The sequence below is a fragment of the Rhinopithecus roxellana genome, chromosome 19, assembly GCF_007565055.1.
Source record: "Rhinopithecus roxellana isolate Shanxi Qingling chromosome 19, ASM756505v1, whole genome shotgun sequence".
NCBI lineage: Eukaryota > Metazoa > Chordata > Mammalia > Primates > Cercopithecidae > Rhinopithecus > Rhinopithecus roxellana.
In genome coordinates this window covers 14,653,773-14,667,705 of record NC_044567.1, presented here as the reverse complement: position 1 = coordinate 14,667,705, position 13,933 = coordinate 14,653,773, and the positions used below count along the sequence as shown (strand labels likewise).

The window sequence follows — 13,933 nt, the reverse complement described above, 5'->3', positions numbered from 1 at the left end:
ACAGAAAAAAGAAAATGCTGGGAGAAGAGAGGGTGCATTTCTCATCCACCTGGGGACAGAACCAAGGATGTAGCAGGAGGGAAGGAGGGTAGACGGCAGGAAGGACTGCCATCCTGCTCTCTAATCTCTGTCCTATCCCCCCACCTTCCTCTTGAAGGTGCCTCCTGCCTGCTGGGCCTTTTACTACAGAAATAGCCCTTACCCTGATGAAGCAACCTAGATCTTGCCTTTCTTTTTCTTTCTTGTTAAAATGAGAACAGAAAATTTAGGCCTTTGTAATTTTCCCCACCCCTATGCCTACCCGAGCCCACCCCTCAAATCCTGGATCTCAGCCTTTCCCCAGCCTAGGGGAGATGACCTGAGGGTTAAGTGACGGTAGAGAGGGGAACATTGGGATTGGAAGCTATTATGGGGTAGGGGGAGCAGGAAGCCCTCACACTCTTGATGGGCCTCAAGTTTAGACTGTTGGCCGGGCGCGGTGGCTCAAGCCTGTAATCCCAGCACTTTGGGAGGCCGAGACGGGCAGATCACAAGGTCAGGAGATCGAGACCATCCTGGCTAACATGGTGAAACCCCGTCTCTACTAAAAAATACAAAAAACTAGCCGGGCGACGAGGCGGGCGCCTGTAGTCCCAGCTACTCCGGAGGCTGAGGCAGGAGAATGGCGTGAACCCGGGAGGCGGAGCTTGCAGTGAGCCGAGATCCGGCCACTACACTCCAGCCTGGGTGACAGAGCGAGACTCCGTCTCAAAATAAAAAAAAAAGTTTAGACTGTTGATGCCCTTTATGAATAAGGCTTAGGAGAGCTATTAAAGAGGAGTGTTTAAAACTTTTTTTTTTTGAGACGGAGTCTTACTCTGTCACCCAGGTTGGAGTGCAGTGGCACGATCTCGGTTCACTGCAAACTCCGTCTCCCAGGTTCAAGCGAGTCTCCTGCCTCAGTCTCCTGAGTAGCTGGGATTACAGGGGCCTACCACTATGCGAGGCTAATTTTTGTAATTTTTAGTAGAGATGGGCTTTCACTGTAATGGCCAGGCTGGTCTCAAACTCCTGACCTCAGGTGATCTGCCTGTCTCAGCCTCCCAAAGTGCTGGAATCGTGAGCCACCGCACCTGGCCTAAAACTTTTAACACTAGGTCAGGCACAGTGGCTCATGCCTGTGATCCCAGCACTTTGGGAGGATCACCTGAGCCCAGGAGTTGGAGACCAGCCTAGGCAACACAGTGAGACCTTGTCTGTACACTGCCTCTCTAATCCCCCAAAATTAGGTGTGGTGGTGTATATCTGTAGTCCGAGGTACCAGGGAGGTTGAAGTGGGGGGATTTCTTGAACCTGGGAGGTCGAGGCTGAAGTGAGCCACGATTGCACTATGGCACTCCAGCAGGAACAGAGCAAGTCCCTGTCTCAAAAACAAAATAAGAACAAAAACAAAAAAAACATGGCTGGGCCCAGTGGCTCATGCATGTAATCCCAGCACTTTAAGAGGCCAAGGTGGGTGGATCACCTGAGCTCAGGAGTTTGAGACCAGCCTGTTGGGCAATGTGGTGAAACCCTGTCTCTACCAAAAATACAAAAATTAGCCAGGCATGGTGGTAGGCACCTGTAATCCCAGCTACTTGGGAGGCTGAGGCAGGAGGATCACTTGAGCCCCAAAGGCAGATGTTGCAGTGAACTGAGATCATGCCACTGCACTCCAGCCTGGGCGACAGAGTGAGACTGTCTCAAAAAAACCAAACACTTTTAACACTAAAAATTACCACAAAGCAGGTCATTTTATGGGGAAGAGCCAGAGGAATGGATTGCAATGAGGCACCAGGAAACTTTTGTTCTTTGAAACTTCCACTGGAAGAAACAGGACATTTTGAGGGTGATGGCTATGTTCATTATCTTGATTGTGGAGGATATGCATGTTAAAACGTATCCAGGCCAGGCATGGTAACTCACGCTTGTAATCTCAGCACTTTGGGAGGCTGAGGCAGGGAGATCGCGTGAGGTCAGGAGTTTGAGACCAACCTGGCCAACATGGTAAAACCCTATCTCTACTAAAAATACAAAAAATTAGCTGGGCATGGTGGCAGGCACCTGTAATCTAAGTTACTTGGGAGGCTGAGGCAGGAGAATCGCCTGAACTCAGGAGGTGGAGGTTGCAGTGAGCCAAGATCGTGCGACTGTACTCCAGGCTGGGCAATAGTGAAACTCAGTCTCAAAAAAATAAAAATAAAAAAGTACCCAATTGCACACTATACGCACAGTTTATTTTCTACCAATTGTATTTCAACAAAATTAAGATACCACACATTTTCTATCCCATTTTTTCATTTATTTTTATGAGGAGCCTCAAAAAATGGAAGTGGCCTTGGTAGGGAAGGAATGTTGTGATTCTGAGTACAGTACGGCAAATTATTTTGCCTCAGTTTCCCTAACTCCATCCAGTGCATATGAAAGTGTCTATGTGTGTGCAAGGTAGGTCTGGGCTGAGCTCTGGCCCTCCAGTTTTCCCCGTTGCGGGAGCCTAAGCCAGGGTGCCCAGGACTCCTCTGTGGCTGGTGGGCCTGATGCCCACAGCTGGCGATTCAGGAAGGAGGGGCCTGGACCAGGCTGTGTCCCGGGAAAGATGACGGCTGCTGCGGACTCTCCCGCCCCCTACAGCCCGAACCGGGTACTGCAGCAACGAGGTGCTCAGTCCAGGGAGAGGTCGGAAAGGTTCTGGGCACAATGCTGTAGGAAGTCAAAGTCAGGCACGGAGAAGGGCACGCGAGACCACTTTTTGGCCTGGATCCGCCCTTGAGGGGTCTCCAGCAGCATGCTGCGGACTTTCAGCGCTGGCAGCTTCACTGACTTGTAGATCATCTGCAGTCCCCAGATCTAGAGGTGACAGAGAGGGTAGGGTCTGGGTCTCTGGCCTCAGACTGGACTTCTCAAGTTGGAATTCCCTGAATACAGGGCCTTTTCCTACCACCTGAGATGTCACAGACTGTGGGCTCCCTTAGGCAGGGGCTGGACCTCCCTCTTCAGACTGGAGGCCATGGGGTGGGACTGTCTCCCATGTCCTAGTGAGGGCTCTCTGAGGACCTCTGAAGAGTGGGGCTGAGGACTCTGGGGCCTGGCACATGGCCCAAGCTCTTACCTCCCCACAGTTCCTGCAGCTGATGACACCCCCAGGTTTCCAGTCCTTGAAGACTTTGTTGATGACCACAGGATCCCTGGAGACGTTATAGTAGATCCTGGAGAGGAAGAGGAGTGGCTACAGCCCTCATTGACCCTCCTCAGCCCCAGATCTCATGCCCTCCTGCCGGCCAAGCCTCTGCCTGGACCTTGGGCCTTCCTGCTGGTCAAGAGGCACAGACTTCCCAGGCCAGGAAATCCAGTCTTCAGTGAGTTCTACCTGTGTAGCCTCCATCGCACGTTCTCTTGTGCCCAGGTTCAAGCCTCAGCATTGGTTACCTGGTCTCACAGTCTCCTAACGGGTCTCTCTGCTTCCATTCTTACTCCCAATCCCAAGCCATCCTTCCACCAACTGCTAGAGTGATCTAAAAATATAAATCTGCCCTGACACTCTGTTCCTTAAAATCTATCCAAGATTCCTAAGAGGAACCTCCTGGATAAAGGCTACACTTACACACCTGACCTTTAAGATCTTCCATGGGCTAGTCTGTCTCTTTCTAAATCTCATTATTCACAGTCCCTCCCATTCAGGTCAACTGGCATCTTTTTTTTTTTTTTTTTAAGGCAGAGTCTCACTCTATTGCCCAGGCTGGAGTGCAGTAGTGTAATCTTGGCTTGCCTCCCGGGTTCAAGCGATTCTCGTGCCTCAGCTACCCAAGTAGCTGGGATTACAAACATGGGCCATCAGGCCCAGCTAATTTTTGTATTTTTTTTTTTTAGTAGAGAAGGGGTTTCACCATGTTGGCCAGACTGGTCTTGAACTCCTAACCTCAAGTGATCCACCCACCTCGGCCTCCCAAAGTGTTGGAATTACAGGCGTGAGCCACCGTGCCCAGCCCTCCATGGTTACCTTCTCATTTGCTCAAATTCAAACCAGACCCATTGAGACCTAGCTGAAATGCGACCTCCTCAATTGAGAAAACCTGTGTGAAGATCCTTGGCACAGTGGCCTGGAACACAGAGGGTGACATAATGAATGGATGGAGGATGGGGGAAGGTTACTCTCTAGGAGATAGAGGATGGGGGATGGCTCAGGGATGGCCAAGCTCTCTTGATATCCTCGGAGTAGGTAGGACCAGAGGGTCAATGTGTGGTCTTTTGACACTTAGTATCCTGAATTCCAGTTCTTGCTCAACCAGATAGTGGCTGTGGGAACTTGGGCAAGTCACGTAGCCTCTCTGAGCCTCTATTTCCTTGCCTGTAAAATGGAGACAGGGATAAAACCTGTCTAACCAGATTATTGTGAAAATGCAGAATAAGTACTTGCTACAATGCTCTTTAGCTTTCCAAAGCTTCAAAGCACTGTCTGGATGGGAAGGATTCCCAGTCCCCCATCCCACGCCCCCATCCCGATAGCCCCTTCCACAGGTCTCACGAGAAGCTGGGGTTCACGTTGACATAATGGGTACCCTCCACCTTCCGTATGTCGCTACCATGGCCCACAGCCACCATGCAGTTGATGCAGAGTAGCTGCACGTGCTCCACTGGGAACTGCCGCCGCTGGCTCTCCCGCTGGGCTGCCTGGGCCGCCCGCTTGGTCAGGGCTGCCTCCTGCAGATCCCGGATCTGGGGTGGGAGGGGACACTAGGCATGATTGGGGCCTAAGAGAACGTTCCTTGGGGGACAAAGGGTTCCCAAAGACCTAAGATAATTTGTACCAGGAAGAGACTTTCCTTAACCCTCCCTGGAGCTTAAAAGAAGCTCTATTGCTGGGTGCAGTGACTCATGCCTGTAATCTCAGCATTTTGGGAGGCCAAGGAGGGTGGATCACGAGGTCAGGAGTTCGAGACCAGCCTGGCAACATGGCAAAACCCCATCTCTACCAAAAAGACAAAAATTAGCCGGGCATGGTGGCGCACACCTGTAATCCCAGCTACTCAGGAGGCTGAAGCAGGAGAATTGCTTGAGCCCAGGAGGCGGAGATTGTGCCACTGCACTCCAGCCTGGGTGACAGAGTGAGACTCCGTCTCGGGGGAAAAAAAGCAGCTGTGGAGAACAACAGTGTGGGTAGTAGGGGGCAACAGTGGGAGGGATAAGCTTTCCTGCTCAATCTTGAAGGATTTTAGGTAAAGCTGCTTCTGTGAATCTGTCATGGGGCATCATTAACAATTATGCTGGGACAACAGGGAGCACCCTGGACAAGGCAGGATGGTGATGGCCCTGCCTCAGGGGAACCGATAATATAAGTCCAAGTTCTGGGCTTATCTTCTGCACGTGGACTTATCTTGTCCCCTCTGCCTCGTTCCAGAAGGGCTGTAATGCAGCTCTTCCAGATACATAAAGGATAAATAAAGAGCCTTGGACAAGGCCTGTTCCTAAGGCCTTCTGGAGTCCAGGTACTGCCTTCCCTGGCAGCCCCACCCCTGGCCTCTATCCAAACCTTCCCTAGGTGGGCAAAGTTAGCCCTGAGATATAGAGGGGACAGGGGGACATATGTGTGCAGTCAGAAACCTGCCAGGGAGGGGCTCTCTCCTCCCCATGCCTCCCACAGGGCATGTAGGCCACCTGCAGACCTTGGCCTGGTACTCGGCCTGGTCCATCTTCTGCACAGCAGCCACTGCCTGCTCCATCAGCGTCTCCAGCGCCTCGTTGATCAGCTCCCGCTTCAGCTCCCGGCTACCCTCAGTTGCTACAAATGAGTACACACTCTGATCGGCCCGGGCACGGCCCCTGGCCTGGGAAGGGAGACAAAGGGTGTCCTGAGTGGGGCTGGGGCCCCACACAGGATCCTATAAGGGTGCCCGAGTGGAAGGGAATGTGTGAGTACCTGGACCATGGAGATTTCATTGGTCAGGAGCCCATAGCGCACCACCACGTTGCACTGTGGGATGTCCAGCCCCTCCTCTGCCACGCTCGTGGCCACCAGAAGGTTCAGGGTTCCATCTCGGAACTTCCGGATTACTTCTTGCTGGTCCCTCTGCAGGGGAAGAGCAGGGAGGAAAAAGAGGCTGGTACATGAGGTGGCTCAGGCTGACTCCACCTGCCAGAGTAGCCTCTCCTGATTCAGCCTCACTCCTAATCTTGGTCCATCTCCCTGGAGTACTTGAATCCCATCTTTATCCCCAGGTACCCGCAGGATCTTGCCCATCTTCCCAGATAACTCTCCAACCCCTATCTTCCCTAGGGACTCCTAAGGCCCCCCTACCCCTCTAGTCTAGGAAAAACTCCCAAGCCATAGCCTTCTCCTGCAAGGGACCCCAGACCTGATCCTCTGCCCTGAGGAACTACATCACCCACCTCTTTCCCTACAGACCTACAGACCCCCATGCCCACCCTTCTGCCCCCAGGGACCCCCAGACTGGGAGAGGCTTCAGCACTGGGGATGTCAGTGTCCACCCCTCTCCCCTAGCTCCTTGCCCCTCTGCCTGGGGACAGTCAACCTTCTCTTTCCACCAGTTCTCCCTGCCTCCACCCCTCTGTGCTGAAGACCCTGTTCCCCACACTTCTCTCCTATGGAATCCCCCTCGCAGTGCCAGCATCTTTCCCTGAAGCCCACACCTGGGTCATGTGGGTGCTCTGGCTGCTGTTCCCAGCCCCAATCAGTAGCTGGGCCCGAATGTCCACGGTCTGCAGGCCCGGCTGCTGCTGAAGCCAGAGCAGGAGGGAGTGTGCGCTCTGGCGGGTGCGGGTGAAGATGATACCCCGGGGGCTGTCAGAGCTCCTGAACTGCCTTTGCAGGATCTTTTCCAACATCTCCAGTTTTGGATTCTCCGGGCCATGAGTTGCCAGGTGGGCCAGCACATTCTTATGGTCTGTTGAAAACCCCAAAAAGTTAGCCGGGTGTAGTGGCACATGTCTGTAGTCTGAGATACTTGGGAGGCTGAGGGTAGAAGGATTGCTTGAGCCCAGGAGGTCAAGGCTGAAGAGAGCTATGATTGCATCACTGCACTCCAGGCTGTGTACGGTGTAACAGAGTGAGACTCTGTCTGAAAAAAAAAAAAAGAAGAAGAAGAAAGAGAAAGAGAGAGAGAAAGAAAGAGAGAAAAGAAAGAAAGAAAGAAAAAAGAAAGAAAGAAGAAATAAAGAAAGAGAAGCCCCAAACAGAGGCAGAGGATTCAGATCTTGGAGTGGGGAGGACACTGGCGGAGGAGGTTCTCACAGGAATAGGACTGCAGGAGTGCAGAAGGTGGGGGTGGTAGAAGGATGGAGCTCCTGCTCAACTCCCCCACAGCAGCACCAAGAATACATTTAAGGATGCCCTGGCCGGGTGCATTGGCTCATGCCTGTAATCCCAGCTCTTTGGGAGGGTGAGGCGAGTGGATCACCTAGGTCAGGAGTTCGAGACCAGCCTGACCAATATGGTGAAACCCCGTCTCTACTAAAAATTAGCTGGGCATGGTGATGCACACCTGTAATCCCAGCTACTCCGGTGGCTGAGGCAGGAGAATTGCTTGAGCCCAGGAGGGGGAGGTTGTAGTGAGCTGGGATAGTGCCATTGCACTCCAGCCTGGGCAACAGAGCAAGACTCCTTCTCAAACAAACAAACAAAAAGGATGCCTCCTACCGAGCCCACGCTCAAGGCCAGCCTCACACCAGGGTCACACGGTACATAACCTCAGACTAGAACCCTCTTCTTCCCAGTGACTAGGATGACCTTTGAGCTTTTCACTCTGACCTCTGCTACCCAGATCTCTTGAGCCCCAGCCTGTGCTGAGATTTGCAACCTTAAATTTCACCCTCTGACTTTCAGTCTCACTCTCTCCCAGTCTAAAGGAAACACTCCTAACTAATGTTTTTTAAAAATCTGGGCCGGGTGCAGTGGCTCACACCATAATGCCAGCACTTTGGGAGGCAGAGGCAGGAGGATCACTTGAGCCCAGGAGTTAGACCAGCCTGGGCAACAAAGCGAGACTCTGCCTCTAGAAAAAAAAATTTTTTAATTAGCTGGGAGTGGTGGTGCCTACCTATAGTCCTAACTACTTGGGAGGCTGAAGGGTGAGAATTACTTGAGCCCATTAGGTCGAGGTTGCAGTGAGCTATGATTGCACAACTGTCCTTTAGCCTGGGTGATAGAGCAAGACCCCGACTGTTTAAACAAAAAAAAAGTCAACAACGTGGATTAATTTTAACAACTATGCAAAAACCTTCACAAACGAGGAAACAAACCAGCCCTACCCATGGCCTTGGATTTTGGTTAGAAAAATAGGGTCTCCACAAGTATCCTCGCGGGCACCTTCCCACCTGACCTTGTCCCCTGTGCCCTGGCCTCTGACCTCGCATCCAGGTCCCATCATCCCCGGGCCGGAATCCCCCTCCCGCCCCTCACCATCGAACAGGGCCAGCAGTCGGCGCTCGGCACACAGGATCTGGGTTTTAGTGACGTGCTCCCTGTGATAGAAATCCTGCAGCGCAGCCAGGGCATCCACGGCGCGGACAGTGTCATGGATGAGCAGCGCGTCATTGTAGCGCCTCAGGTGAAGTGCGTACACCCGCTGCTCCTGGAGCCCTGCCAAAGCCGCTGCGGGCAGAGGCCGAAGTGTCTGTGCGGCCCACAGCCCCGCCCCTGTCCCGCCCCATAGGGCCCTCCCACTCAGACTCCGCCCCTGGAGTGGCTAGGCCCTGCCCCGAAGGCCTCCGCCCAGGCAGGCCCCGCCCCTGACTCCTCCAGCATCCTCGCCTCCGCCTGAGGGGCTGCCCCTCTCACCAGCCTCGCTCAGCTTCACCACCTGCTGCTCATACATCTGCGTCCCAAAGTTCCGGCTCAACTCAGGCATCTCCAGGTGGTCGTGGACTTGGTCCATGAGCTTCTTCAGCAAGTCCCCAAACGGATCCTGGGCAAGAAGAGAGTTGGAGGGGATTCCCGCACACACTGGAGGATGGGCACCCAGTGGGGGTGCTGACCCCGGTGTGTAGCACGCTGCGACTGCCTCACCCATCTGTCTTAGCTGAGGGGTGAGCTCCAGAGGGAGGCCGGCTGGGGTGTGAAGGAGTCCTGCCCTGTCTCACCCACGATGTGCTCTTACCCTTTGGCCTGGGCACGGTGATGCCTAGTGTAAGGTACATGGATGTGCTTTGGTCAAGGAATAGGCTGAGGCGGACATCCGGGCCAGAGTGACTCAGCGAGTTTAGGGGGCAGGCACATACTCCACTTGCTATGTAACCTGTTTGTGTACGTTCATACTGGACTCTACTGTCAGTAGAAGGTATAACTGCCCTGCTGACGCTGCGCACAGGGCTCGGTTCAGCTCGGCACGGCAGGGCACGCTGGCATGCCCAGAGAGAGAATAATGCTACTAACTCCTGTAAGGGAGAGCCGGCTTGTGCCCAGAGGGAAAGAGTTAAGCTGCTGACCCTGACAAAGCTGGCCTTGCAGGCCAGGGAGTGCAGCTGCAGGCATGGGGGCAGCAGGAGCCACAGAGCCAGAGCACACAGCCCAGATAAAGGTGGACAGCGTGAGAGAGCTGCTGAATAAAACTACATTTCACCTGCCTATGGCCCCCCAAGTGTTCTTTCAGCTATCTGCTCACTCCAGACCACAGCGTGGGCTCAAACCTGACCCCAAGTGTAACATTTGGTGTAGTTATGGACCTGACACCTAGTCCTTGTCCAGTCCAGTCATAGCAGACACCAGGCCATGTCCATACTGGAGAGGGCTCAGTAGAGCCTCAGCACAAAGTATCCCTGCTCTCTGGTTTCTACAGCACTCCCCAGTATGTCAGTGCTGTGAGACACCGGCGGTGCCTTCTGAGTCAATCCAAAGAGCAGGCTATGGGCATGGGCTGTATCTGCCCCATTTCACAGAAAGGAGAAATTGAGGCTCAGATACATAGCAAGTGACCTGAAGTCACAGAGCCTGTGAGGGCGGAGTCAGGGCCCAAGCCTAGGTGTCCTAACTTGACACCAGCTCCCGCTCTCACCGTGTCCCTGCCCCCACATACCTGGCTGCGCCTGTGGCAGAGGTTGTACTGTTTGCAAGGCTGTTGGCTGTGCTCCTGCAGCCGGGGGCGATAGTTCTGGGGTGACATGATGCACCACGTGTCCAAGTTGGCACAGAGCTGGGGGCAACAGAGAGGACTTTACTGGAAAGGGAGGGTCTGTGGGGACAATGGGCAAACCTTTGGGGCAGGATGGATCCCAGCTGAGGACAGGACAGTGTGGGCCATTGCGGGTGTGGGCATTTGTCTACTCAAATATTGCTCGCCCTCTCTCTACCAGTCTTGTTCTAGGCACTGGGGATACAAAGGAACTCCGATTGGAGTTGGAGAGAGAGATAATAAACCAGTAAATAATAATAGAATCGGCCAGGTGTGGTGGCTCACGCCTATAATCCCAGCACTTTGGGAGGTCAAGGTGGGCACGGCAGGGCACGCTGGCATGCCCAGAGAGAGAATAATGCTACTAACTCCTGTAAGGGAGAGCCGGCTTGTGCCCAGAGGGAACTTGGGAGCCGGCTTGTGCCCAGAGGGAACTTGTGCCCAGAGGGAACTTGACTTTGGGAGGTCAAGGTGGGCGGATCACCTGAGGGCAGGAGTTTGAGATCAGCCTGGCCAACATGGTGAAACCTCATCTCTACTAAAAGTACAAAAATTAGCCAGGCATGCTGGCATGCGTCTGTAGTCCCAGCTACTCAGGAGGCTGAGACAGAAAAATCACTTGAACCCGGGAGGTGGAGGTTGCAGTGAGCCAAGATCGTGCCACTGCACTCCAACCTGGGTGACAGAGTGAGATTCGGTCTCAAAAAAAAAAAAAAAAAAAAAGAGGCTGGGCATGGTGGCTCACGCTGTAATCCCAGCACTTTGGGAGGCCGAGGCAGGCAAATCACGAGGTCAGGAGTTTGAGACTAGCGTGGCCAACATGGTGAAACCCCATCTCTACTAAAAATACAAAAAATTAGTAGGGCGTAGTGGTGTGCGCCTGTAATCCCAGCTACTCGGGAGGCTGAGGCAGGAGAATCACTTGAACCTGGGAGGCGGAGGTTGCAGGGAGCCGAGATCATGCCACTGCCCTCCAGCCTGGGCAAGAGTGAGACTCTGTCTCAAAAAAAAAAAAAAAAAAAAAAGAATAGAACCTTGCAGAGCACGTTAACAAGCTCTGAAGAGGATAGCACTGGATGACATGACAGAGAGCAGAGGGGGTGATCAGGGAGGACTTTCGAGAGGTGGCATTAAGCTGTTCAATGAACGACAAGGAGGAAGCAGCAGGTAAAGTTCAAAGGGAAGGGCATTCCAGGCAAAAGAAATGGTAAGTGCAAAGGTCACAAGATGGGAACAAGCCCTGCATGTTCAAGATGCAGAAGGCAGGCCAGTGTAGCTGTAGTATGAGCTACAACAGGGAGGGCGCAGGAAATGAGGTGGAGAGGTAGATCATGTGGAACTTTGTAAACCACAGTAGAGTTGGGAGTTAATTCTTTGTGCCATAAGAAGCCATTGGAGGCTGGATCTTAGGCGAGGAAGGGGCCAGACACTGCCATGGAGAGCCTGGTAGGACTGGTGGGGATGGGGTAGTGGCAGGGCAGGCAGGGAGGGAGGGAGGGAGGGAAGTCCCTGGTGGGTCTGGCAGTGGGAGGCCCATAGGGGCCAGGCTGACCTGCAGGACGTGGTCGATGGCCCCATCGAGCTTGGAGGCCCCGCCAGTGCCTGGGGAGGCTGTGAGACCCAGCACCTGGGGTAGGGGCCGTGCCCTCTGGAGTTTAAGTTCTAGGTACCGGCTCATGATGACGTTGTAGACAGTGTCCTTGTGCGTGTGGTGGCACTCATCCACCACAATCAAGGAGAAGGCTGAGGGCACAGGGGGAAAGGCTGTGACCTGTGTTTGCAAAGCCCTTCCTCCCATCAGCTTTCAGGTAGTCCCCACAATCGTCTAAGAATTCCTTCTTCCCTTCATGACTTGCAGCTGCGTCCCAGGATGGAGAGCCAGGCAGAGATGATTTCTCTCCATTTCACAGATTAGTAAACCAAGGCTCAGCTGAGGAAGGGACTTGCCTAAGATCCTACACCATAGCCCGGCCTGTTTCTACTAGAGTGTCTGCTGGGCTTTTGTGAACAGGCAAGCCCCCACTCCCACAGAAACTCCCAACACCTTGATTCCGGGGGGTGCCCTGGGGTTAGCGGGAGGAAGTACCCCAAATGCATATCCTTTTCCTCCTGGCCATGGCCCTCACCAGTGAGCTCCACGTGCTCTTCCTCCTCGGGGCTGGTCAGTGCCATCTGCAGAAGCTCTGCTGTGCAGATGAGCAGGTCATGGCACCGGGCCAGGTGGCCAAAGCCAGCACGTGGCCCCATGTCCCCACTCAGTGTTGTCATGGTCCAGCGTCCATCCAGCATGCGCCTGAACTCTTCACCATGCTGGGTCACCAGGTGCACCTGGAGGTGAAGAATGAGCTGGGAAGAGAAAGCTGAATCTGGGGCCAGGGAAGTGCGGGGGAGGTAAGGTGACCCGCAGGGCATGGCTGGGTATTGAGCCGGGGTGGAAAGACAGGTGAGCTTAGGGATGGCCACAGCAGCTTTGGAGTTCTGGCGGGGACTGAGAGGTGCCTGAAGAGCTGAGACCCTGCTTGGTGGTGGGGGAGTGGGGCGGGGACAGACCACTCACCCTGTTGACCAGTACAACCACCTTGGCTCCATCCACAGTCTCTAGGTGCCGCTTTGCCACATAAGCAGCCGCCCGGGTCTTCCCAGCCCCTGTGGGCAGCCAGATGATGATATTCTTGCCCTCCAGGGCAGGCATAATCACCTCCCACTGGTAGGGCCGCAGCTCCATTCTGGGAATAGCAGGGGACTCAGACCCACTGGCCCCTCCACCCCTCCCAACTCCTGGCCAGACCAGTTCGTGCAGAGACCTCCCTTTGCCCAGGACTCCACCCCACTTGAAGGAGGTGGGGTAGGACTCTGCTCTGCCCAAAAGGGGGAGGCGGGAGTAACACAGGCTACACCTGCCCCCTGCCCAGCCCAGGTCTCACCTGCTCTAGTCGGTCAGTCTGCCCAGGGCAGTCCCACTTAACTCAGCCTGGTGCCACTGTGCTCAGCTCAGAGACCCGAAATGGAAACTGAAACTGAGGGAAGGAGCCAGCTGAGCTGACTTAGGAATCTCCCATCCCCGCCCTGGGAAAAAGAACCGTTTGTGCTAACAGTCATCGCCAACTGCCGCAAGTACAAACTCCGGGACGAGTACTGCCGCTGCGCCAGCGCCCTGGTAGGCAGGATCACCTCCCATTGGTGGGGCCACAGCTCCATTCTGGGAATGGCAGGGGACTCAGACCCACTGGCCCCTCCACTCATCCCAACTCCTGGCCAGACTGGTCGGTACAGAGACCTCCCTTTGCCCAGGACTCCACCACACTTGAGGGAGGTGGGGGAGGACACCCTCAAAACGCTTCAGGAGGCTGCTCTGGCCAAAAGGTGGGGGTGGGAGTAACACAGGCTACACCTGCCCCCTGCCCAGCCCGGGTCTCACCTGCACCACCAGGTAGGCCTGCCCAGGGCGGCCCTGCTTAGCTCAACCTGGTGCCGCTGTGCTCAGTGCAGATAGCAGAAATCAGAAATGGAAACTGAAACTGAGGGGAGGAGCCAGCTGAGCCGATTTAGGAATCTCCCAGCCCTGCCCGGGAAGAAGCACCATGTGTGCTAACAGGGAAGCACTCTTTCACTGCTACGGAATCCTCTACGCTTTGGCCCTTTTGCAGTCAGTTGTAACCACGTCCACCCAGGTTAAGGTTAAGTCAGGAGGTTTTGACCCCTACTGCCCTGGCATCTGAATCAGGAGCAGCCTGGAGGAGGGAGAGGTGGGGGCTGCAGCCAGGTAGGACTGCCCTGGGCAGACCTACCGACTA

The 13,933-nt window shown here is 54.4% G+C and overlaps 1 protein-coding gene across 4 annotated transcripts; it reads right to left on the bottom strand.

The window, feature by feature from the left end:
• Positions 1-2,298: 2,298 nt before the first annotated feature.
• Positions 2,299-13,664, bottom strand: DHX58 (DExH-box helicase 58). Of its 4 annotated transcripts, XR_004055128.1 has the most exons (15): positions 13,558-13,664; positions 13,064-13,156; positions 12,697-12,865; positions 12,266-12,467; positions 11,692-11,882; positions 10,044-10,160; positions 8,810-8,936; positions 8,432-8,623; positions 6,664-6,917; positions 5,933-6,082; positions 5,679-5,840; positions 4,541-4,731; positions 4,016-4,363; positions 3,128-3,224; positions 2,849-2,865 (listed from the first exon to the last, which is right to left on the bottom strand). XR_004055128.1 is itself a non-coding variant. In XM_010386323.2 (14 exons), exons 3-14 carry the CDS (start codon positions 12,862-12,864, stop codon positions 2,680-2,682), a joined length of 2,037 nt encoding a protein of 678 aa, XP_010384625.1. In that variant the 5' UTR covers position 12,865; positions 13,064-13,156; positions 13,558-13,664; the 3' UTR covers positions 2,299-2,679. The 4 variants fall into 4 exon arrangements, 3 of the variants coding, with proteins under 3 accessions (XP_010384625.1, XP_010384648.1, XP_010384630.1); XM_010386323.2 differs by lacking the exon at positions 4,016-4,363 and having other exon boundaries at positions 2,299-2,865; XM_010386346.2 differs by lacking the exon at positions 4,016-4,363 and having other exon boundaries at positions 2,299-2,865; positions 12,697-12,785.
• Between the last annotated feature and the right edge of the window lie 269 nt (positions 13,665-13,933).

Bases quoted from the DNA above. Each gene is read 5' to 3' on its own strand.
- DHX58 (XM_010386323.2), bottom strand. From the start codon at position 12,864: ATGGAGCTGCGGCCCTACCAGTGGGAGGTGATTATGCCTGCCCTGGAG. The intron at 10,161-11,691 runs GTCAGCCTGGCC...TGTTGCCCCCAG, and splicing joins CCATCGACCACGTCCTGCAG to CTCTGTGCCAACTTGGACAC. The intron at 2,866-3,127 runs GTAAGAGCTTGG...TGTCACCTCTAG, and splicing joins GCTGCAGGAACTGTGGGGAG to ATCTGGGGACTGCAGATGAT.